Source organism: Geotrypetes seraphini, chromosome 13 (genome assembly GCF_902459505.1).
Source record: "Geotrypetes seraphini chromosome 13, aGeoSer1.1, whole genome shotgun sequence".
NCBI classification, from domain to species: Eukaryota; Metazoa; Chordata; class Amphibia; order Gymnophiona; family Dermophiidae; genus Geotrypetes; species Geotrypetes seraphini.
The window spans coordinates 11,966,467-11,990,601 of NC_047096.1; the positions used below are offsets into that span (position 1 = coordinate 11,966,467).

The 24,135-nt window shown below is 43.4% G+C and overlaps 1 protein-coding gene across 2 annotated transcripts in view; it reads left to right on the forward strand.

The window, feature by feature from the left end:
• Positions 1-14,686, forward strand: part of FGD2 (FYVE, RhoGEF and PH domain containing 2) — a 55,632-nt gene extending 40,946 nt beyond the window's left edge. For both annotated transcript variants that reach the window (XM_033917785.1, XM_033917786.1), the window contains 8 exons: positions 448-540; positions 2,001-2,080; positions 2,165-2,195; positions 6,368-6,460; positions 7,101-7,232; positions 10,680-10,820; positions 12,417-12,560; positions 13,774-14,686. In XM_033917785.1, coding sequence (XP_033773676.1) covers positions 448-540; positions 2,001-2,080; positions 2,165-2,195; positions 6,368-6,460; positions 7,101-7,232; positions 10,680-10,820; positions 12,417-12,560; positions 13,774-14,019 — 960 coding nt within the window. In that variant the 3' untranslated portion in view covers positions 14,020-14,686. The remainder of the gene's footprint in view (positions 1-447; positions 541-2,000; positions 2,081-2,164; positions 2,196-6,367; positions 6,461-7,100; positions 7,233-10,679; positions 10,821-12,416; positions 12,561-13,773) is intronic.
• Positions 14,687-24,135: the final 9,449 nt, after the last annotated feature.

Here is a 24,135-nt window from a genome sequence, read left to right on the forward strand (position 1 = left end):
GTGATGCTACAATGGTTTAATTGTCCTATAAGAATAGCCTTACTGGGTCAGACCAATGGTCCATCTAACCTAGTAGCCCGTTTTCACAGTGGCCAATCTAGGTCACTAGTACCTGGCCAAAACCCAAAGAGTAGCAACATTCCATGCTATCGATCCAGGGCAAGCAGAGGCTTCCCCCATGTCTGTCTCAATAACAGACTAGTTCAAAAGCTACCTAGTGAGGTCTTTACTCTTCCATTCTCCTCCTGTAGGCACAATCTGCAACTCTAGGATATTGAACGTCTCAGGGCCTCCACAAACTATTAATCAGATTGAGTAATTACGCACTAAAAATAAAAAGCTCCTGAAAGCATTCACTGGGTTTTACTTCTCGGGGACTATAATTACATCTCGGGGTCCCCTGGACTCTGCCTCTCTGACCTCATATGTTCTCTCCCTTCTCCTCAGTTTAACAACATGTTACTGTACTGTGTGCCAAAAGTTATCCAGGTGGGCTCGGAGTTCCAGGTCCGAATGAAAATTGAGGTGGATGGCATGAAGGTGAGGATCCAGTCTGATTCTTTCTTTCTTCACTGCTCCCTTGTGACCTGTCGTATAATCTGCAGAAAAATGTGAGATGCTCAGGATTTCAAACTGATATTCACTAAAAGATGGAAATGGAAATACTCCAAAACAACAAAAGATCCCGCTATTCAAAGCATAAGGTATAGATTGGGGAGGAAAAAGATCTCGGAAACCCTGGTTGGTGATACGGAATAGACCATATTTATTATTAAGATTTAGCCAAAAGGAAAGATTTATAAACTACAAAGAGTTTTACCTCATGCAAAATTGTCATTTCTTTAATAAGACATAAACTATTTTTTCTAAGGCCCTCCAAGTACCTACAAATCCAAAATGTGGTCCTGCAAAGAGTTTGAGTTTGAGACTACTGGAACAGACCTCAGCCAAGTCTGACAAGGTTCTACGTTTCATTCATTGATCCTGAGAAACCTCCCCCTCCCTATTTTCTGATTTTTACTCTTCATATACTTTGTCTTTTTCCTTTAAAAAACCTTTTTATATTTTTTTCTTTAAAAATGTGCATATGTAAGCTATTCTTTATGAATTACAGTAAAACCTTGGTTTGTGAGCATAATTCATTTTAGAAGCATGCTTGTAATCCAAAGCATTCATATATCAAAGCGAATTTCCCCATAAGAAATAATGGAAACTCAGACGATTTGTTCCACAACCCATAAACTTGAATACAAAATACTATACATACTTGTATTGCAAGACTTTGCTCATTTAGAACAGTCACTATACTCCTGCAGTGTCAGAGAGAGAAGAACCATCGGCTCAGTTGTGATGATGTGACACGTGTATACTGTATGTACTCGTATTGCAAGACTTTGCTTGTTTAGAACAGTCACTACACTCTTGCAGCGTCAGAGAGAGAAGAACCATCGGCTCAGTTGTGATGTGTGTATATTGTATGTGCTTGTATTGCAAGACATTGCTAGTATATCAAGTTAAAATTTTAATAAAATGTTTTGCTTGTCTTACAAAACACTTGCAAACCAAGTTACTTGCAATCCAAGGTTTTACTGTACTTATCTTCAGTGTTGCAGGCAGCCCACATCCGATGGGACCCGTTTAGCCAAAATTAATGGCTTTATCAAGGGTTCATACAAGCTGCTGCATAATTTCAGGCTGTACTGCACGCGATTTCTACTGAATGAAACGTGGAACCTTGTCAGACTTGGCTGAGGTCTGTTCCGTATCACCAAGCAGGTTTCCGAGATCCTTTTCCTCCCCAATCTATACCTTATGCTTTGAATAGTGGGATCTTTTGCTGTGTTGGATGCTTAGGATTTCACCCAGATGGACTGATATCTGGCAAGTTTATTGGACTCTCTGAGAGCAGCCCCTTCTCGTTGCATCTCCAGTTTGTTGCTCCTACTTTTCCCCTGCCACTGCCTAGAATATTAATGCTGTTTTCTACGTGGGTGTTGCAGGTCAAGGAACTGAAAGATACTGAATTCCCACACACCTTTTTGATTTCTGGGAAGCAGCGAACGCTAGAGCTACAAGCCAGGTAGGACAGGGCCAGTCCCCTGCTGCTATAGCTGCATGGAATCGCAGTCGGTGCATCTAATTCCTCTGTTCTTTTCTTCGTCAGGTCTTCCGAAGAAGCAGAGTCCTGGATAAAGGTAATAGTCATGGAATAGCAACGATACGCAGAAGAGCTGAGTGCTTCGAAAGGGGTACACCGACAAATGAGTGCAGGACAATTACGCTCCGACAAATGTGGGCCGACAATTGTGCGCAGGGACGAGTGCGCACAGGACAGTTGCAGCCCGTGAATCAGGAAGGCCCTGATTAGCTGAGACTCCTCGGGCCCCGTCCCTTGGGAGGGGCTTGAGGCGCCTCAAGCCCCTTCCAAGGGACAGGGCCTGAGGAGTCTCAGCAAATCAGAGCCTTCGTGTTAGGGTAAGGTTTATATCATGATTTGGGTTCCCATAATCGTGATATAAACCTTACACTAACACTAGATAGCAAGTGAATGTTTAAAGTGTATTGGGGGGGGGTTCCCCCCCATCCTACCCACCCACCCTCAAAAAATAGTATCCACCGCCGCAATTGTCCATGCATGCGTCCGTTCACCCAATTGTTGGGGCGCGTTTGTCAGAGCGCAATTGTCCTGTGCTTATTTGAAGGGTCACCTCCGAAGGCCAGATCAAGGGTTTATTGACGTAGCCAACGCAGACTTTGTAAGAGGGAGAGCGTTCTTTTGCCGTTACTGTCATTTAACAATCCAAATGAACTTCTGCCGAGTAAAGTACAAATAAATGAGAAAAACTGTAGAGGACCAAATGTTCCTATGTTAATAAATAAACTGGAGGAACTGGGAAAACCAGCAGTGTCTGCGCCAACATTTCCCTGCTTCAAGGCCATGGGCTGCCCCTGTCTGTGCAATTAATGAATTAATAATGCTTCAAATGGCGATTCTATAGGCACATGACCCGGGGGAGAGTGTGGCGCAGTGGTTAAAGCTACAGCCCTTGCACCCTGAGGTTGTGGGTTCAAACCCATGCTGCTCCTTGTGACTCTGGGCAAGTCACTCAATCCCCCCTTTGCCCCAGGAACATTAGATAGATTGTGAGACCACAGGGACAGACAGGGAAAAATGCTCGAGTACCTGAATAGACTCCATGTAAACTATTCTGAGCCCTTTCTGGGAGAACAGTATAGAAAACTGAATAAATAAATCAGGTTTCAGGTTTATTTAAAATTTGATATACCGATATAAAATGTTAAAGTCCAACTCATAGTGTTACATTCATTATCCCAGGACAAGCAGGCAGGTATTCTCACTAATGGGTGACGTGATCCAACGGAGCCCCGATGCGGATGCCTCGCAAGCATTTTTGAAGTTTCGAGTCGCCTCCACCGCGCATGCGCGAGTGCCTTCCCGCCCAGACCAGGGCGCGTCTCCTCATTTCTTACTTTTCCGCGGAGCCGAGAAGTCCGTCTTCGACTCTCTGCGTGAAGATTTTTCACTTGTGCCTTCTAAAGTCCGCGGTTTGGGGTTATTTTTCTCTTAATCACTGATTTTCGTCGTTCTTTATTGTTTTTGGTTTTTTTTTTTTTTTTAAATAATAATAATTTCTTCCATCCGTTCGACCGGGCAGCCACGCGGCTTCGATCTTGCGGCGGAGCTTTTCCGGCCTATGTCCCGGCCTATCACCGGTTTTAAAAAGTGTGCCAAGTGCCAGCGCGCGCGATTTCGCTAATGGACCCTCATCGACGCTGCGTTCGGTGTCTCGGGCCTGAACATCTTCCGAAATCGTGCCGGCCCCAACTCGTAGTGTTACATTCATTAGTGCGTGCTGTGAAGTCATTCAATTATTCAAAGTCACTCTCAACCCTCTAGGGCATATAACCCGACACAGTTTAATGTGTGTATCACAGAACTTAATCTGACCAAGCTTCTGGTGCAGGCTTGTGATGCCTTATTTACTCTCAATGCTATAGATTTATTACGTACGTTTATTCAGTGTCTTCTCTAAGAATGGAAGGATGAGGAAGCCTTGGAGAAGAGCTGGCTGGTGAAGTTTTTAGCAGCCAGAGAGAGGACTGCTATTAAAGCGGTCCGATTTGGCCGCTAAACTTGGCCAGTCGGCACTGAAAATTGCCGGATATTGTACGACATAGCCGGTTAACTTTTAGTCTCTAATCGGGAATATTCAGCGGAGGTAACCTGTTATCTGGCACTGAATATTCAGATTTAACTGGCTAAGCACTATGGGGCCAGAACCTAACCACGCCATATTCCAGAAGAAACTGAAAACTCATCTATTCGACACTTAATCTCCTGTATCCTCTCCTTCCCCCTCCACCCTCTCTCCCTTCTCCTTCCCATCCTACCTACCTTCTTCTCTTCTCCTTCCTCGCCCCTCTCTATAAATCGCCTTGAGCCTGCCCAGGTATGAGCGACGCAGAAATAGAAGATTAGATTAGATTCTGCAAACGGCGCTTTAAGTTAGGCGGAGGTAGGCGTTGTACTGCTGCCCCAACTTAAGGAACCCGCTTCCATAAAAACTACTTAACATCCAATTAAAATTTTTTTTTTTTTTTTTTAAATGTAGGTGCCTACCTGCGCCGTAATCGCGGCTATGAACGGCCAATGCCAGAAATACCAGTTAGGCACCTCCGTAGATGCAATCCATTTAAAAGGGAGATGCCACAAATGTAGACCTTCAAAACCCTGGCCTGCATTTCCAGCGCCTACCTTTCACGCAAGTTGCAAATCTGCAAGCTGCGCTGCCTCGTGATGGACGCACGATCGTCGGCGCTTTTGCAGTCGGCTACCGATAGCAGCGCTGTTTGCAGAGTCTGGCCCTGTGAAACGTGTCAGCACCGTTTCTGGCCAATTAAATAGCGCCAAATAGAGCAAGAACTGTAGAATCACTATTTATAGTGTTATTAATTGGTTCATTTTGCATGTGTGGCGTGTGACCTGTGCAGTAGAGAATAATACGGTGACAAAATTCATCACCGTCCCCATCCCCGCGGATAACCGCGGGAAATAATCCCATGTCATTTTTTAGTGTCTATTTCAACCTCAGGTTGTTCTACTCCAGCATTCTTCAAAGCAAAGCTTTTGGGTCAGTGGTTGTGGCCATTCATACTCTGATTCTTATGTGAGCCAATGATAATGAAGCCATTGTGACATCACTGATGTGATTGGTTCTTAGGCACTGGTGGAATGAGGCATTATGACATCACAATATCTGCTCTGGATACCAGAGACTGTCATTCTGTAGTGTCTGTTTCAACCTCAGTCCTTCTACACCAGCATTCTTCAGAGCAAAGCTTGAGGGTCAGTGGTTGTGGCCAATCAAACTCTGATTCTTCCCTCTCTCCTTAAAGAATAACATGAAGATGATTTCCCGCGGATATCCGCGGGGACAGGAACGGTGATGAATTTTGTCACCGTGTCATTCTCTACTGTGCAGCATAAACACTGGTGGCTTTCCCAGTTTCTCCATTTTACTGTATTTATTAACATAGGGAATGTTTGGTCCTTCCCAGTGTTTCTCATGTACAGTAAAACCTTGGATTGCCAAGTAACATTATGCAGCATTATGGGGTAAAGACCTGGAACAATTACTTATGCTAGCTAATACGGGGAATTTAGGAAACACCTAAAAACATGTCTGTTCCTGAATTACTTCGGCAACTGATTTGTTCAATCTTTCCCACTTAACTGATCCCTAGAGCCACGATTCACTAGTATTAACTTGTCAGTTCCACTCAGTTTGTACTATTTTTAATCATTGTAAACCGCATAGAACTTCACGGTCCTGCGGTATATAAACTGTTATTATTATTATTAACGTGTTTTGCAAGACAAACAAAACATTTTATTAAATTTTAACTTGATATACTAGCAATGCCTTGCAATACATCACGACTGAGCCGATGGTTCTTCTCTCGCTGACGCTGCAGGAGTGTAGTGACTGTTCTAAATAAGCGAGGTCTTGCAATACAAGTACGTATGGGTATTTTGTATTAAAGTTTTTGGATTGTGGAACAAATCATCTGAGGTTCCATTATTTCCTGTGGGGAAAAATTTGCTTTGATATACGAAATGCTTTGGATTACAAGCATGCTTCTGGAACAAATTATGCTCGCAAACCAAGGTTTTACTATATTTGCATTTCAATTGATGGGAGAAGTTCATTTTCATTGTTATTTGCAATTCTTTTTTTTCTCCTGTGGGGTTATTGTTGCTCTGTGTATCTCATTCCATGTAGATCTCTGCCAGCATTTTCTTCTTCCCAGCACGTTCTCTCAAAATCTGTCTGGACTCTTTTAGGCCTGCAGGGGCGCCATTGAACAGAATGAGAAACGGAGTGAAACCTTCAAAGCAGCTGCCCACAGCTCAGACACTGGAACTCCAGAATTTCAGGTAAAATATATCGGAGATCAGAGTATTGTAATGTAATGTAATTTATTTCTTATATACCGCTACGTCCGTTAGGTTCTAAGCGGTTTACAGAAAATATACATTAAGATTAGAAATAAGAAAGGTACTTGAAAAATTCCCTTACTGTCCCGAAGGCTCACAATCTAACTAAAGTACCTGGAGGGTAATAGAGAAGTGAAAAGTAGAGTTAGAGGAAAAATAAAAATAAAATAAACATTTTAACAAGACAGCATTGATCTAAATACTTTGGAAGGTAGAAGAGAGGAGAGAAAGGAATAGAAGCAGAAGGGGGAACCGTTGAACAGTAGAATTCTGGAGAAATTTAAATGATAGAAATAGAACAAAACAAAGACAAAAGGCAAAACAATAGATAAGATTAAAGATAAATCAGAAGCTGGAAAGAAAAATAAAATAAAACTTTGTCTTCAATCCACGGTGAGAAGGGGAGTTTAGTAATCCCAAAAGCTAGCATATTTAATGTTCATTAGCCCCATATATGCATCGGCTCTAAGTGCAGTGTTAGAACTAACTTAAGTAGTCACAAATACGCGCACACATGTGTGCATTGCCCAGTTCTCCTGAGGATCTGGTCCCTTCCTCACCTCCTCTGTCTTTTATACAGGCACAGTCTGAGGAGCTGGGAAAAAGAGCCCCGCAGTGGATCCGAGATAACTTGGTCACCTTGTGCATGCGCTGCATGGAGTCCTTCCATCCGATCACACGACGAAGGCACCACTGCAGAGCCTGCGGTTATGTAAGTAGCAACACCTATCATCCTGTCATACTCGGGTACCATCCCAAAGCTTGCCGCTCTACAACAGCTATACCCTCACCCCGTCGTACTCAGGTGCTTCTGCAGAGCCTATGGGTATATGGAGAACAGGTATCTTACACTTCTCCAGAGAAGGGGTAGTTTGTGTTGAGTTTAGCACCTCTAATGGTTAGAGTAGGGGGCTGAGAACTGGGGAAGCCAGAATGCTCTTGGGCAAATCACCTAAGACTTCATTTCCTCAGAAACAAACCTAGATTGTAATCCTTCCAGGCAGCGGTGTAATAAGGGTAGGAGGTTCCCCCCCCACCCCCCGCTCCACACTCGCGCTCTCCCTCCCCCCGTCCTTCTAAATCTTTGCCAGTATAAGTGGCTTCTCTAGTATGCTCCTTGTGCCAGCGTTGGATTTCTCTCTGATGTCACTTCCTGGACCCATGATTCGGGGGGGGGGGGGGGAGGAACCAGGCTGGTGCAAGCAACAAGCAGGAGAAGTTGCTCATGCTAGGAAAGACTTACCAAGGTACGGAGTGGGGGGAGGAGAGGGATGGTGCGAGCGTGGTGTGGCGGGGAGGTGCCAGCGCCTGGGGTGATCCATCCCCCCATCTCCCCCTTACTACGCCACTGCCTCCAGGGAAAAGAAAATGCCAACTGTACTTCGGTGTAACTCACCTTTACCTGGTGTGAGCTAAATTCACCCCTCGTGGTTCTGCAAAGTCTCCCTTGGTATTTAGGTACCATCATGGAGCCTGTGAATAACTGAGTAGCAATCACCCACTTCTACCCAGGTCCCAGTGTATGTGAGTTAACCCTAGCACTCTTGGTTTCATTTTCAGACTGGCACTTTCCTTCGGGCAGGCCTGGTGAAAAACCCCGGGCTGCGCTGAAAACCAAAGCTGGATTGGCCACGCCCGTTGACGCACGGCTAGAAGAATCTCCCATGAGATCTCGGCATTTCTCGGGAGTCGCTGGTTGTCATCCCATTCCCATGAGTTCAGCCATTTCTCTATCAATTACTGCACCAAAGCAATTGGCATTTGCTGTGCTTTTTTCCTCTTGTTCCTGGTGCCCATGGAGGCTTCTTCCAGTTCTTAATACTGAGACATCACCTGTTATAAGAACATAAGAATAGCCTTACTGGGTCAGACCAAATGTCCATCAAGCCCAGTAGCCCGTTCCCACGGTGGCCAATCTGGGTCACTAGTACCTGGCCAAAACCCAAGGTGTAGCAACATTCTAGAACCCCATAGAGTAGCAACATTCCATGCTTCCGATCCAGGGCAAACAGTGGCTTCCCCCGTGTCTTTCTCAATAATAGACTGTGGAATTTTCCTCCAGGAACTTGTCCAAACCTTTCTTGCATGATGGGAGTCTGGGGCTATGGGAAACGAAGGTGGCTGCCCTCATAGCACAATGCTACTGCTTTTGGGGAGGACATACTCAGTATAGTTTCATAGTTTATTAAAATTTCAAAGTGTTGTACATTAAAATCTTTTTTTATTTTTATTTTTTATATTCTTTATTCATTTTTAAAACTTTAATTGTGCACAAAAGACGATGCATTTACATAAATTTAATATAAGTACAACACAATATACTTAATAGAATAAAGACAAAACTTATTTTTTCCCACCCATTTTCAATACACAAACATCTCATAAAATACTTGTAATCAACCCTTCTATATTTCTTAACAAATGCCAAAACATATCCCCTCCCCTCTCCCTAGATGTGCATGTTTTCCCCAAATTATACAAATAAATCAATCTTTACAATATTTAGTTAATGGTTCCCAAACTTCAATAATTTTTTTTATAATAACCCTTCTGAATGGCCATAAACTTTTCCATTTTAAAGATATAACATAGGGATTCCCACCACGAATTTGGTCTTGGAGGATGAGATGTACAATGTCTGCATATGTGAGACAAACATGGTTTTGCTTATTACATAGAGTATTTTGGACCCCAGTTCGTTTGCATAGAGTAGCTAGTTCTAAATCTAATAGATGTTGGCATTGTCATCTGGAAGTCGGGACGTTAGATCATTTACTATACTATTGTCCTTTGATACTAAAATTCTGGAGATCGATTTGGGATCAGGTTAATAATTTATTAGAAAATTCAGTGGCACTATCGTATGATACCATTTTATTTGGAACATCTATGAGGGCAAAAAGTCAAATTTTGGCAAAAAAATAACAAACTTTTGTTTATAATGATGGGAGTTGCCATGCAGCTTATTTTAAAGAATTGTACATTAAAATCTAAAATAAACAAAAACCGTACAAAAACAGACTAACTTGGGAGGGGGAAGGGTAAGACAAAAAGGATAGAAGGGGAAAAATTATTTTAAAAATTATTTAAAAAAATAAAAAAACAGGATAAAAACAAAGGGAAAGGATTGGGAAATATTTAAAACTTTTTTAAAAAAAGTGAAGATAAATTAAAAAAGCATGGGATAAATCAATCGTAGGCATCTCTCAGAATGGGTAAATAATATACCACATGGATAAAAATGAGCTATCCCAGTGGTGAGGATAGATCAGTGGAGGGAAACTGCCAGGACTGATGCAAGAGAAGTGACATAGAAAGGGGGAGGGGCGGAGCGCCATCTTGGTGCAGGCGCTGACACCCGTCCTTCCCCACTACCTCATGCGTGCCCCCTCCCTTCCCACGTACCTCTTTAACGCAACCTCACCCTGCTGCCCCGCCAGTGCCGGCTCTTTGGCTTCACTTCCTGGACCCACACCTAGGACGTGACGTCGGAGGAAGAGCCAGCGCTGGCGCAAGCAGCAGGTTAGGGTTGGGTTAAAGAGGTACGTGGGGGAAGGGAGGGGACGGGGAAGGAGCAGATGGAGGTGGGGAGTAGAGAAGATGGCAGGCGCTCTAGGTAAACCTTCAGCCTTTAGGCTCGTAAGCTCCTCCCTCTCCCAAGATTTTGATCATTAAACCCAACAATTATGATCGCCCTAATTCCACCCCTTCTAAATGTATCCTGTGGAAAAAAAAAATGTTTAAAAAGTGTAAAAGTACTTACTAATAGTCCTTTCTGTGGCTGTGACTGCAGCTTCTCTTTGCTACCCCCAGAAGTTGCCACCCTAGGGAATCGCCTAGTTTGCCCAATGGTTGCACCTTCCCTGGAAAAATACACACTGATTTCATTTTCAGATCTGCAAATGTATTTTCTGCCCAGATGCAAGGTGTTTGGGTTCTTTTGTATCCACGTGACATCCTTTTATAAATAGATCCAGACCTTGTACCTATGTGGGCAAGTGAAAATGATCTTCTAAATCTTTAATTATTTAATCAAACGAGGCCCAAGAAAATCATCAAATATCTGAGTGCCCTGTAAGAGAAAAGAGAGAAATTCTGACGTAACATGTCTAATCTCTGTCCTGTTACTTCCACCTTGTTCTGTCCATCTTGAAAGCAGGTTGTGTGTGGGAAATGCTCGGATTACAAAGCAAACCTGAAGTATGACAGGGACCGGCTGAACCGGGTCTGCGTAGACTGTTACATCTTTCTGACTGGACAGGTGTTGAGCAAGGATGACAAAAAGAAGGGAATTCTGCAAGTGAGTACTGCTGCTTTCAGCTCAGGACCTTGGAACTGCTAGGAAAATCTATCAGCCCAGCATCTGCCCCTTCTTTTCTTGCTTTCTATCGTCAGTAGCAGCCACCGAGAATCCTATGCTAATGCGTTACAAGGAGCTCATTTGTATTCTAATGAACACTCCATGTAATGCACAGCAGGGAATGTTGTTTCCCATACAAACTTTACCGGCAAGGTCTAAGCTGTCCTTAGTCTTACTTTCCTGTCAATACCTGAGCACTGATTGGCTCAGGCACTGACTAGAAAGTAAGGCCATGGCAGCAGACCCTGTCAGTAAAGGCCCTGATACCCAATTTAAATTATTATTTTTTTAAAATCCATCCATTGATCCCCCTTTCCCCCACCTGCCGAGCCCTCCAAGACACCCCTGAAAATTACCAACCCCATACTTTAAATTGCAGATTGGCAGAGGGGATGCCCACTCCCTCCTGCTGCCAGAGCCCACCCCCCTTACCTTTTTCTTGAAAAGTTGAGCAGGAGGGATGCCCACTCCTTTCTGTCACAGGTCCAGGCCTCACCCCGATCCCCCTTGTACCTTTTTGTTGAAAAGTTGGGCAAGAGAGATGCCTACTCCCTCCTGCCAGCAGCCCCGCTTCTTCGAAATGGCACCTGAGCGGCAGGGGAAGCCCCGAAGCCAGTGGCTTTGGGAAGTCCTGTTGGCTCAGCTGATCGGGGAATCCCCTGCCCGTGATCAGCTCAGCTGGTAGGGAGAGCAGTAGCAGTGGCCAGAAGAAAACTTTTTGTTTTGACAGGACGGACGGGGAGAGGAGTTTTGCCTAGCAATTGCTCTTCTGAGCAGGCCCCAGGCACAGTTCTTCTCCCTTTGACTGGGGCTGCTCCACACGAACAGCATGCATATAATTTGCATGCCATTCGTGAAAAGCATCACCCGGAAAACAAAAAATCGCTCCCGCCATGGTATTTTTTAGCGTGGCGTCGGAGCGTTGTGCATTGGGGCCAGAGTGGAGAGTAGATAGTCTGTGCAGTTTTACAGTGCGCAGTGCTAAGAGGACCCGGAGGGATAGTTTTATTCAAAAGCATCCTAGGGATGACTTGTACATCTTGCTGGGATTCAGAGGCACTCGTTTTCAATAGCAGATCCTACTGAGTGGAAGAACTTCCCGGATATTTGTGAAACTAAGCAAATAAGGTAACTTTTAGGAAACTTTGGAATGCATTATTATTTCAGCAACTGTTCTCTCCTCCTATTGGTGAAGCATGATCAGGCTTGCAGGTTAGTGGGTTAGCATTCCAGCAAGATGTCGGTTGCACACGTGTTAATTTGTGACTGTGGTGTTAAGCTGTGCTATTATGTTTAATGTACCCTGCCCATAAGCATGGATGGTGCAGGCAATCAATATTGTCAATTAAATTACATTTTAAATTAATCAGATTTGTTTGACATGATTTCTCTTTGTTAAACTGTAAGTCCAGGCATGCAGTGGTGTCAGTCCATGACCAAATTAGTCTGCCTTGAAATAATTAAGTTGGTTGGACTGTGTAGTATCAGCCGCTGGTACAGGAGTGTTTGACCTAATCTTATGTGCATTTGCAACAGAGAGATTCGTCTGAGGTTAGCAGCCAGAGTCTGATATGTGGCTTCCTGCAGTTGCTTGACAAGAGTGGGAAAGGTGGGGTACGGAGCTGGTGTGTGGTCCCCAAGGATGACCCCTACGTTCTCTACATGTTTGCAGCGCCCCAGGTATGAGAGCAGCTATGCAATGCTCATGAAAGAGCTGCAAAGTGTGAATGAATATTAAACTGATAAATGCCTCTTATTCCAAGTGATAAATATCTGTTGTGATATGATTCAACACTCTTAATAGCTATAAATTTCATAACTTTACTGAAGCTTCAGACCTCTTAAATACCACTCATTGCTCAAGTGTTTATCATAGCGATAAGCAATGCAGTTTTTAAGTGCAATAGTCTCAAAGTGCTTAAAAAGTGCTACTAGTCAAATGCTTTTACATTTGTACTAAAGGTTTATGACTTATCTCAGTTTTTATGATCGGGGAAACTCAGATCCGACATGTTTCACGTATTCAACGCTTTATCAAGGATCGTTTCAACATATTAGATTAAATATTTAAATTAAATAAATAAATAAATATATAAATTAAATAATTAGATATATATATAGATATATATATTTATATAGATATATAAATATATTAATATATATATATAAAAAAATATATTTTTATATATATATATATATACATATATATATATATATATAAAAATATATTTTTATATATATATATATATATATATATATATATATATATATATATATATATATATATATTAATATATTATTTTATTATCCTAGCACTTACCACAATCACTCCGTCGTCACCCGACCATTCATTTACAATGTGTCAAGATCAGCTGACCTTTGATGTCATTATTAACAGACATCCAGATCAAAAGAGAGAAGCCCATTCTGAAGCTAAATTCAAACCCCCGGGCACTACAGAATTAATTTTATAAATCCATTTTTGCTCAAGATAATTTAAAAAAACGTCCATCATACCTAGTCAATATTAATCTGGTCACGTTCTTTCTTTTTCTTATTTATTTATTTATTGAAAAACATTCATATCCTCCAAATCTACATATTCTCAGTGGGTTACAGTAAACTCTTTAAAATACTTACTATATTTTACTGTAAGTATTTTGCTTATGTAATAAAATCAGTTGCGAAAGCTTCATTAAATAAAACGGTTTTCATATCTTTCTCTCTGTCTCACTTCATTTACATCTTACTTTCTCCTTTGCGTTATCTCACTTGTGTGTTGTCTCTCCGTTTACATATGTCTGTTCTCTTCCTCTCTCCATTAACTCTCATTACTTACTTTACCCGCTGTCTTTCTTTTCCTTCTTTCCGTTCTCTCCTCCATCTACTACAGGATGTAAAAGCGCACACGTCCATCCCATTGCTGGGCTACCAGGTGAATGAGCTCGTGTCCCATGATTCACGCCATCTCTTCCAGCTTGTCCAGTCCACGCAGGTTCACACATTTTTGGCCGATTCTGAGGAACTGAAGCAACGCTGGGTGAGGACTATTAGCCAGGCAGCCAATGGCGAAAATCCCAGTCCACAGGATGAACTGAACCAAGTCTGGCCCCGGAAAGGGTCTACTGAGGCCGTTTGAGCCTGCGCACAGTAACTTGTGTCTTTGAGAGGGCATACAGGCAAAAATCTGAGGCTTGGCATATCAATGTTAACGAATATACCCAGAATGCACTGAAACGTCACACCACTGTGAAAGTCCGTTCCTTCTTTTCCATCTGATTCTTACGCTGCTTCACTGTATAGACAGGTTGTACCAAACTCCTTCCTAAAGAAATCTTTTAATCTTGTATTTAGATAAGAAGACACTTGGAAAGGGGAGCATGTGACCAGAGCTAACACTTTTATGGCCAGGCTCTAATTATTTGGGAAACTATGTCCTTCCTTCCCTGATTTCTCACTAGTTCGTACCTTCTAAAAGAATTTTCTTTGTACCTGCTTATGTGTTGTAAAACATGTGATAATTTAAAATTATAGGAGACCAGCAAAGAATCCATCATCTTGCAGGTGGACTTTGAGTTTGCCTCAAGGTTTTTTGGAACGTAGTTCATCAGACTGAGTACGACTTTAAGAAACAAATTATCTCCTGAATGTGGCAGAATATGGTCTCCAGACGCCTATCTCACTCTCAGAAACCAGTAATTACCCTCAGTCGGGTGGATTCCAGTACTTTTTATCTCACTTGTTATTTTTGAATGCTAGAATCTGCAGGAATTAAAGGTTTCGATTAGTGGTAAATTTTGCTACAAGTGATGTTTTCTTTGTCCTGTTTTTCTTTTCTCGTCTCTTTCGTACGTACCTTCTTTACCCATTAAGGGAATGCTGGTTAAGAAATTCTTACTGCTCATGTTGTGTTTGCCTGTAAGAGTTAAAGAGAAAATTCCATCCTCAAATTGGAATGCTATCAGATGTTCAAGGACAATATTGAGAAGATCAAGAAAAGGTGGAAAGAATACACTGACTCATGTATACCATAAGGATCAAGTGGATCGACAGTCATTTCAATTCTAGCTTACTACTGGGAACCATTGGCAATGAAAGAAGTTGAAGCAACATTGTAATTTTTATAAAGAGCAAATCACCTGGCATTGATGGCATTCCAATTGAAGCATTATAGCAATTGGATGTAGTTGTTACAATACTTTCAAAGCTCTGCCATAAAATTTGGAAAACATCATGGCCCACTGACTGGAAAAGATCTGTGTTGATCTGAATCGCCTGTCTTTGGTATTAGTATTGACTGTTGAAATTATTGCTCAATTGCTTTGATGCCACATGGTAGGATCATTCAGGCAAACTCCAACAATAACTGCCTGAAGTTCGAGCAGGATTCAGGAAAAGGCAAGGAACAAGAGACTTAATCAGGGATGCGAGATGGCTCATTGATAAGAGAAAAGAGTATCTAAATTTTTTCCTTAACTACAGTGTGAAACTCAGACCTGGCAACATTCAGGCAAAACAAGTCTAGTTCCGTGCTTATTTAACTGCTTCTGAAGGCATACCTAGTCAATCTGAGTTTTCAGGATTACCAAAGTGACTATACTTGAGACAGGATTGTTGCAATTGTCTGAGCTTCACCACATCTGGGTAGGTAGAACCAATGTTTCAGCCATCGTGCTGTGGCTTTCTTAGAGTGTGCTTAAAGACAGATCTGCATGCATATGGTCTTCAGTGATATGCAAATCTCTCTCATTCATATTCATTGTGGTAATCCTGAAAATCCAACTGGCTAGGTGTGCCTCCAGGAGAGGGCTGAGAAGCACTGCCTTAGGAATTGGAACAGTAAGTTAGCTGCTAACCCTACTAGCTTGGGTTGGTGGGGAACTGAAGAGGGGGATAGCACCCCCCTCCCTCCCGCTAAATTTGACTAATCCTAAATTTCCAACAACTTCATTCTGATGCATTATCGCAGAGGGTTGGCAATTCTGGTCCTTAAGAGCCCCAGGCAGGTCAGATGTTCAGGATATCCACAATTAATATTTATAATTTTAGATTTATTAACCACCTTTTCATAAAGAGATTCATCCAAAGCAGTTTATAATTTATTGGTTAAGTATTTTCCCTATGTGTCCCAGCAGGTTCGTAATCTAACAATGGAGTACAAGGCTCGTATCTGGGAGAATTAAGGGCTCCTTTTACAAAGCTGCATTAGGTTTTTTTTATCGCCGGCCATGGCAGTATTAACTCCAAGGCTCATAGAATTCCTATGAACTTTGCAACTAATACTACCACAGCTGGTGATAAGCCTATCGCGGCTTCATAAAAGGAGGGGGTGGGGGAGTAAGGGACTTGCCCAGAGTCACAAGTAGCAAGCTGGGATCGACCCCGCAACCTCGAGGTGCTGAAGCAGCAGCTCTAACCACTAGGCCACCTTTTCCACTCCATGCATATGCATGAGATGGATTTGCATGCACTGCCTCCTTGGTGAGCAGATTTATTAGCTGCATCATCATTGTGGATATCCTAAAATCTGACCTGCCTGGGGCTCTTGAGAACTAGTAATGCCTAACCCTGCATTATAGGACCTGTAATACTGATTTAAATGGGTTGAAACAGGGATTACAAATCTGACACTGATTTGGGATAGTAAGTTTTTAAGGCCATGATTGTTGCAGTTGTCTGGGTCTCGCTGCTTCTGGGTAGGTAGAACACGGCTAGACCCAGACACCTTCAACAAGCATGACGTCATTTGCAGAAACCTAAGAGAACAAAAGTTGAAGGCCAGTTCTAGCCAAAAGGTCTCCCTCCTGGAACTGGGTAATTTGGCTGCCTCTGAAGCTGTTGCCTATCTTAAGAAATCAACCTCCCACTGACCTGATAAAGATAGCAGACCTCTTTAAAATTAATCAAAGGTGTATTGAGTTAATTCAATAAAAAAAATTGTACCCTTACAACTTTTGCTAACCTTTATTTCTACAGTCCCTTAGAGAAAAGTAGTGGAGGTAAATCCAGGATTAATTTGTCCTGTCCCTTATGCAGTATAGTTTAAGGTGGGTTATAAATGTGAAAAATAAATAGAAAGGAGTAATTTAATTTAATTCCACATTTTATAACCTGCTTAACCGCAAAGTTCCAAGTTAAAATATATAACATACTATTATCTTATAATAAGCATGCCATCAACATTTCTTTTTAAAGACATCGTTAACACTTTGAAACCTCTCTTCTTCTCTGATATACATGAACATATTGGCAGAGTACCACAAATGCTTCCTAAGAAGCGACACCCCCCCCCCCCACACACACACATACACACACTCTTTTATTTTTCTCTCAATGTAATTTAACTCCCTGGTGTTATTTGCCTACTTTTTATGTAAGATCTGTTTGTAAAAAAAAAACCAAAAAAACCTTTTTTCTTTATTTTGTATACAATACTTTTGATTTTATGTTTATTTTAAGTTATAGTTTATAAAACTTATTGTAAACTGTTTAGCCAATATTTGATAGACAGTATATAAAAAAATAATAAACTTGGAACCTTAATCTAGGTACATCTGAAATAACCATCAGCAGGTTATATTCATTTACAATATCATTAACATCAATCAAGGTCGTACTGAAATAACCACATCTTTATTGTCTTTCTAATGTTGGATAGATTTCTAATTTCAATGGGTAAAACATTCCATAGCTCTGCATTTTCTTTTTAGAGGAGAATAATCTTTAACGGATGGTATCACTAACTGCAAGTCTCCTGAAAAATGTAAATCTCTTGTTGATTTGCATACAATTATCAAATCTGTCAAATAACTAGGACATAACCCATATAAAATCTTAAAATCAAATTTTAATAATCTATAACTTTTCATTCATCCACCACTGGAGGGCAGCAAATCCTAATTTATGATTGAAACAACAAGCAAAGAAAAGACAGGAATCTGGCAGCATAAGTCTGCTGAAACAAATCTCTCTTCATCTACTTGCCAAACTGTTTCCCATTCAGCTCCAGCGCATTCAGTAGGGGATCTCTTCTGCCCCCCCCCCCCACCCGGACTACAAAGTGATACCCTTGCTGCCACAAACGATTCATGATGTCAAACAGCAGTGCAGCATCCAACCTGGCTTCCACCTGTACTAATGACTTTGGCGCAACAAATCGTTCAGACACTCCATGGAATTATTTTATTGTTTTGTTATCAAATAAGAGAGATATTAGCCGGTGACAATTGCTAGCTTTAAGCCCAGATATTGTAGCTTAATTACTTGATTTGTTTTAAGCTTCTCTTGATTATCTAATGCTCTGTTTTTGATACTGTGGCCTTTCTTTTAACCCTTTCAGGACCAAGGGACATATTTGTCCCATAACTTTAAAATCCTATAAATTTTGATTTTGGGATAGTCTACAGTTCTAAATTTGATATGTACGGATTCCATATGATACTGCCTTTATGTAAACAAACTGGTTCCGACATTCATTCATTAGCGTCGTTGCCAGATTGACGAGAAGATTCACTTGCTACACTGTCCATAAGCCAGAAGTGTGATTTTTTTTAAATAAAAATAATATTTCACAAAAAAAATCAATTTTTTGGCATCTGCAAGCCCTTTTTACCATAAAAATGTCGTCAAAACCACAAAAATTGGCCTACGATCCTTATGGTCCTGAAAGGGTTAAGCTGTATTTTTCCTCTCTTACCCCCCTCTTTTATGAAACTGCAATAGCAGTTTCTAGCTCAGGGAGCTGCGCTGAATGGTGCGCGCAGCTCCCGACACTCATAGAAACTCGGTGAGTGTCGAGAGCAGTGCGGGCCATTCAGCGCGGCTCCCTGCGCTAGAAACGGCTATCGCAGTTTCAAAAAAGGAGGCCTAATTAGTTTTTGATCTTACCTTTAGAAGGGGCTAGTGGCCTGTGCTCGTGACCTAAATCCTAGCCTGTGCCCTGTGACCCTGGCCAAGTCTCTTAACCCTCCATTGCTCTAGGTATCACAGTTAGTTTGTGAGTCTGCCAAGAGAGAGAGAGAGAGAAAATACTGACTCCTGTTCAATGCATTGTAAATTATTTTGGGTGAATCTCTTCATGAAAAAGCAGTTAATAAATCCCAATGAATAAATAAGACCATAAGAATTGTCGCTGCTGGGTCAGGCCAGTGGTCCATCGTGCCCAGCAGTCCGCTCCTGCGGCGGCCCTTAGGTCAAAGACCAGTGCCCTAACTGAGACTAGCCTTACCTGCGTATGTTCTGGCTCAGCAGGAACTTGTCTAACTTTGTCTTGAATCCCTGGAGGGTATTTTCCCCTATAAGAGCCTCCGGAAGAGCGTTCCAGTTTTCTACCACTCTCTGGGTGAAGAAGAACTTCCTTACGTTTGTACGGAATCTATCCCCTTTTAACTTTAGAGAGTGCCCTCTCGATCTCTCTACCTTGGCGAGGGTGAACAACCTGTCTTTATCTACTAAGTCTATTTCCTTCATTATCTTGAATGTTTCGATCATGTCCCCTCTCAGTCTCCTCTTTTCAAGGGAGAAGAGGCTCAGTTTCTCTAATCTCTCACTGTACGGCAACTCCTCCAACACCTTAACCATTTTAGTCGCTCTTCTCTGGACCCTTTCGAGTAGTACTGTGTCTTTCATGTATGGTGACCAGTGTTGGACACAGTATTCCAGGTGGTGGTGTACCATGGCCCGGTACAGTGGCATGATAACCTCTGCTTGGTTCGTGATCCCCTTCTTAATCATTCCTAGCATTCTGTTCGCCTTTTTTGTCGCCGCCGCACATTACGCGACCAGCTTCATTGACTAATCGACCTTTATCAGCGCCTCTACCATCTTTCCCGGTACCGAGGTCAGACTTACCGGTCTGTAGTTTCCCGGATCTCCCCTCGAGCCTTTCTTGAAGATCAGTGTAACATTCACCACTTTCCAATCTTCCAGAATCCTTCCTGATATGATAGACAGATTGGCTATTAGTTGAAGCAGTTAAGCTATAGCCCCTTTCAGTCCCTTGATTACCCTTGTATGGATGCCATCCAGTCCCGGGGATTTATCATTTTTAAGCCTATCGATCCGCCAGCATACCTCTTCTAGACTGACTGTGGACCATGTACCCTGTCAGTTTCCTGTCTTCGTTTCCTGCTTATAGCCAGTCGGCTTCCGGTATGTTGTGTATATCCTATTCAGTAAATACAGACGCAAAAAACGTGTTCAGTTTGTCGGCGATGGCGTTGTCCTCCTTTAGCACTCCCTTTATTCCATGGTCATCCAACGGCTCCACCGCTTCTGTCGCGGGTTGTTTCCCCATAATATATCGAAAGAACGGCTTGAAGTTTTTTTGCCTCTTGGCTATTTTTTCCTCGTAGTCCCCTCTTACCGCCTTATGGCACCTGCTTTGATATTGCTTGTGCTTTTTCCAGTTTTCATCCGTGTTATTCAACACTAGATCTGTCTGGGCTCCAGCGCTGAATAGTCAGGTTATAAGCAGCCAGACAAAATATGTCAAGTTAAGAGTGATCTTAAGCAGTTATGGTAAAACTACTGGCATAGCGAAGGTTGGGAGGCGGCCGGAGCGGTGGCACCCCCCCCTCGCCCTCTTATCTGCCTCCCCCCGCTGAACACATGCCCCTTCCCCTATACCTGTTTAGCATACTGCCAGCATTGGCTCTCCCTCTGATGTCACTTCCTAGTCATGGGACCTTGAAGTAATGTCGGAGGGGAGCGCTGGGTGGCAAGTCAAATGCGTGCAGACATTTGGGCACAGGAAAAATGGGCGCTAGACAAATACGTGCAACACAATGACATGCAATAAAAATGCGTGCAAGACAATTCCGTGCACGATAAATAAGTGCGAGATGATCGCGTGCAAGACAAAAACACACGTGGCTGGCTTGCGCGCAATTGTCTTGTGCATTCTACAGCTGCGTATAACTGTCCTGCGCACATTTGTCTATGAACTGGAGCGCTGAGGCCGGCGTGAGCAGCGGCTTGGAGCTGCTGCTCACAATGGTGGGGGGAGGGGAATGAAGGTGCGCACACAACGGGGGAGGAGTGGGAAGGAGTGGGGGAGGAACAGAAGTGCTAGTGCCCCCGCCAAGACAGCCCCCACTTTACCACACCACTGGGTAAAACCATATAAAAATATGACTTTGTTTCATGAGTCAGATTTTTGCACAATATCAGCATTTAACCAGCTAAGTGCCAGGGATTTTGGCTCAGATGCTAACCAAGCGTTTTCAGTGGCACAGTTTGGTTAAGGGTCACTGAACATGCCTGATTAGCCCCGGATGAGCAAATCAAATAGCTAGAATGGACATGGACAAACTACGGCCCATGGGCTATATCCAGCCCGCCGACCATCCGAATCCTGCCGACCACGAGCCCTACATACCTCCCTCCAGAGCAGCGTCAGGTCAGCAGCACTCTAAACAGGCTGCTTTGCGGCCTTCTCTCTTCAGGGAATTCCCTTTACTGCATCACTGATGATGTCATCAGTAATGCGGCACACGGAAGGCCCCAACAAGAGAATGCTGTGAAGCAGCCTGTATAGAATGCTGCTGGCCCAACGCTGCTCTGGAGGGAGATATGTAGGGCTTGTGTTTGGCAGGGTTCAGATGGGTGGGAAGGATGGAAGGTCAGCAGGGGTTTGGCTGCACGGCGGGGGCGGGTGCTCAAGGGATGGGAGAGAGGGAGGGAAGGATGGAAGCTGGGCAAGGGTTCTGCTGCACAAGGGATGAGAGGAAGGGAGGGAGGGAAGGATAGAAGCTGGACAAGGGTTCTGCTGCACAGGGAAGGGATGGAGGGATAGAAAGATGCTCACGCCGGAGCAGTTAAAAAGGGAAGGGGGCGCGCACATGGTAGGGGAGGAATGCCACCACCCCGGGCACCGCTCACCCTTACTATGCCACTGCCTCATCTCTAAAAGGCAAATAAAGAATATCCTAAATTTGTTGGCAGTTGGTTGAATTATTAATATTCTGCATTGTACTACTACTACTACCATGTTTCCCCAAAAATAAGCCCTACCCCCAAAAATAAGCCCTAGTTACCGGCGGCAGCAGCGCTCCCCCTGCGACTCTTCCATCTCTCCTATCCATCCGAATCCTGATTGCGAGACCGAAATACAGCACCTTATAGCAAAGTGCCTCGTCGGCAGCACAGGCCCCAATGCAGCGGAGGAACACCCGGGCGTGAGAAAGCCGCGATAGGGCCTGTGCTGCCGACGATACGGTTTGTTATAAGGTACTGTATTTTGGTCTCGCGGTAGGGGTTCGGATGGGTGGGAGAGATGAAAGGGTTAGCAGGGGGAGGGGGGTGCGCGGGGGCGGTGGGATGGGAGGGATTAAAAAATGTTCCACGGGGGGATGGGAGGAAGGAAGTGATATAAGCTGCAAGGGTTCTGCTGCACAAGGGATGGGAAGGAGGGAGGGATAGAAAGATGCTGCACAAGGGGAAGGGTGAGGGGAGGAAAGATGCTGCACATGTGGGGGAGAGGAAGGAAATAGGAAGAATTGGAGTGGAGGAGAGGAAGGGAGAGATGATCATTGTACATGGAAAAAAAAAAAAAAAAAGACCTTCCCGAAAATAAGACCTAGTGCCTTTTTGGGCCCAAAATTAATATAAGACAGTGTCTTATTTTCAGGGAAACATGTCACTTACTTATCATTTTTATAGCTCTGCTAGACATACCCAGCACTGTATATTTTATTTCAAAGGGAAAGAAATGAACAGGCAAAATTTCCCCTCCGAGCTGTAACTGGCTGTCCTGGGGTGAGGAGGCTACCAGGAAACAAATTCAGAGTTTCTCGGTATTTCACTGTCATTTTCTCCCCCAGTCTAAGGGACCAGTTCCAGCTGTTCTCTGTCTTCATGATAATACGTAGGACTGGAGACCCGGGATTCAGGAAATGATATTAGCACGGTGGGAGGAGGGGGGGGGGTCCTGGCAATGGATGTAGCATCCGTGAGTCAGGAATCTGATTTGGCTTTTGGCACCCGCAGGCTCACACTGTGTGTGAACTTGTTTATTGCCTTCAGATGCTCCTCTTCTGGGGCCTGGAGTCCCTTTAATTGGAAAGACAATTCTCACAGCTCATTACCGAAGTCATGTCTAGGTATCTCAGGGAAGCCAACTGGCACAGAATCACTACCAATAAAACCTGGTGTTATCTCAGGTGAAAGCCGAGGGAGCAGCGTAGCGCTTGTTCTCTATCCTCGGCCCATATAATAATAATAATAATAATAATAACTTTATTTTTATATACCGCCTCTAATCTTGCGACTTCTAGGCGGTTTACAATAAACAAAACTGTAAATACAATCAAGAGAAGTTTTACATACAGCGAATTAGAGAGTATAGCAGTGTATATCTCGTACAACGACTTACAGAGTGTAGCATTGTACTTCTGATAACTTTAGTAATGTTAGCGTCATATTGTGTGTTACAAGGCCAGGAAATGCCAAGTTGTTTGTCCAGAAGTAGAAATATTCCGTAAGTTCATATAGTGTTCATGTTTAGTGATTAGGGGTTTGGGGTTAACAGTTGCAAGTTCAGGTGTGTGGTGATGTTACGAGGGAGATTGATGTTCCGGTTCGATACCTAGGTATTTCAAGAATAGGTAAGTTTTTAGGTGTTTTCTGAATATAGGCTCACACACTGCCCCACCACAGGGCAGCTCAGGCACCCCCCCCCCCCTAATCAGGGGGAAAACTCAGATGACGCTCTTGAAAAGCAAAGGATCCCTGGTGTTCCTTCCTCTGCACATATACAAAGCGCCCACAAGCAGAAAGAGAAGCGCCCGGGCACCTTCTCATCGAGGGCAACTCTGGACGAGGACCAGGAGACAGCTTCTTCTGTATCTCCTCACTGGCCTTCCTTCTCTTTAGCTCTCAGGGTCACCTTGAGCAGAAGATGATGCAGACAGGTTCTGCAGCAAGGAGATGAATGCAGGTGTTTGCACTTTTCTTTGTCATATCATTCTCTTTTCCCTCCCTTCTCTCACAATTGACGACGACAACAATTTATGGTTTCTTTAGCGCTACCAGGCGCACGCAGCACTGTACATTCTACAGGTGACGGGACTAAATCGCGCGAGACAACGGCGCGCTGACAACCGAGCGCAAGGTTGACGGCGCGCCGAAGAAAAGCACTATTTTAAAGGGCTCCGATGGGGGATGTGGGGGGGAAACCCCCCACTTTACTTAACAGACATTGCGCTGGCTTTGTGGGGGGTTTGGGGGGTTGTAACCCCCCACATTATACTTAAAA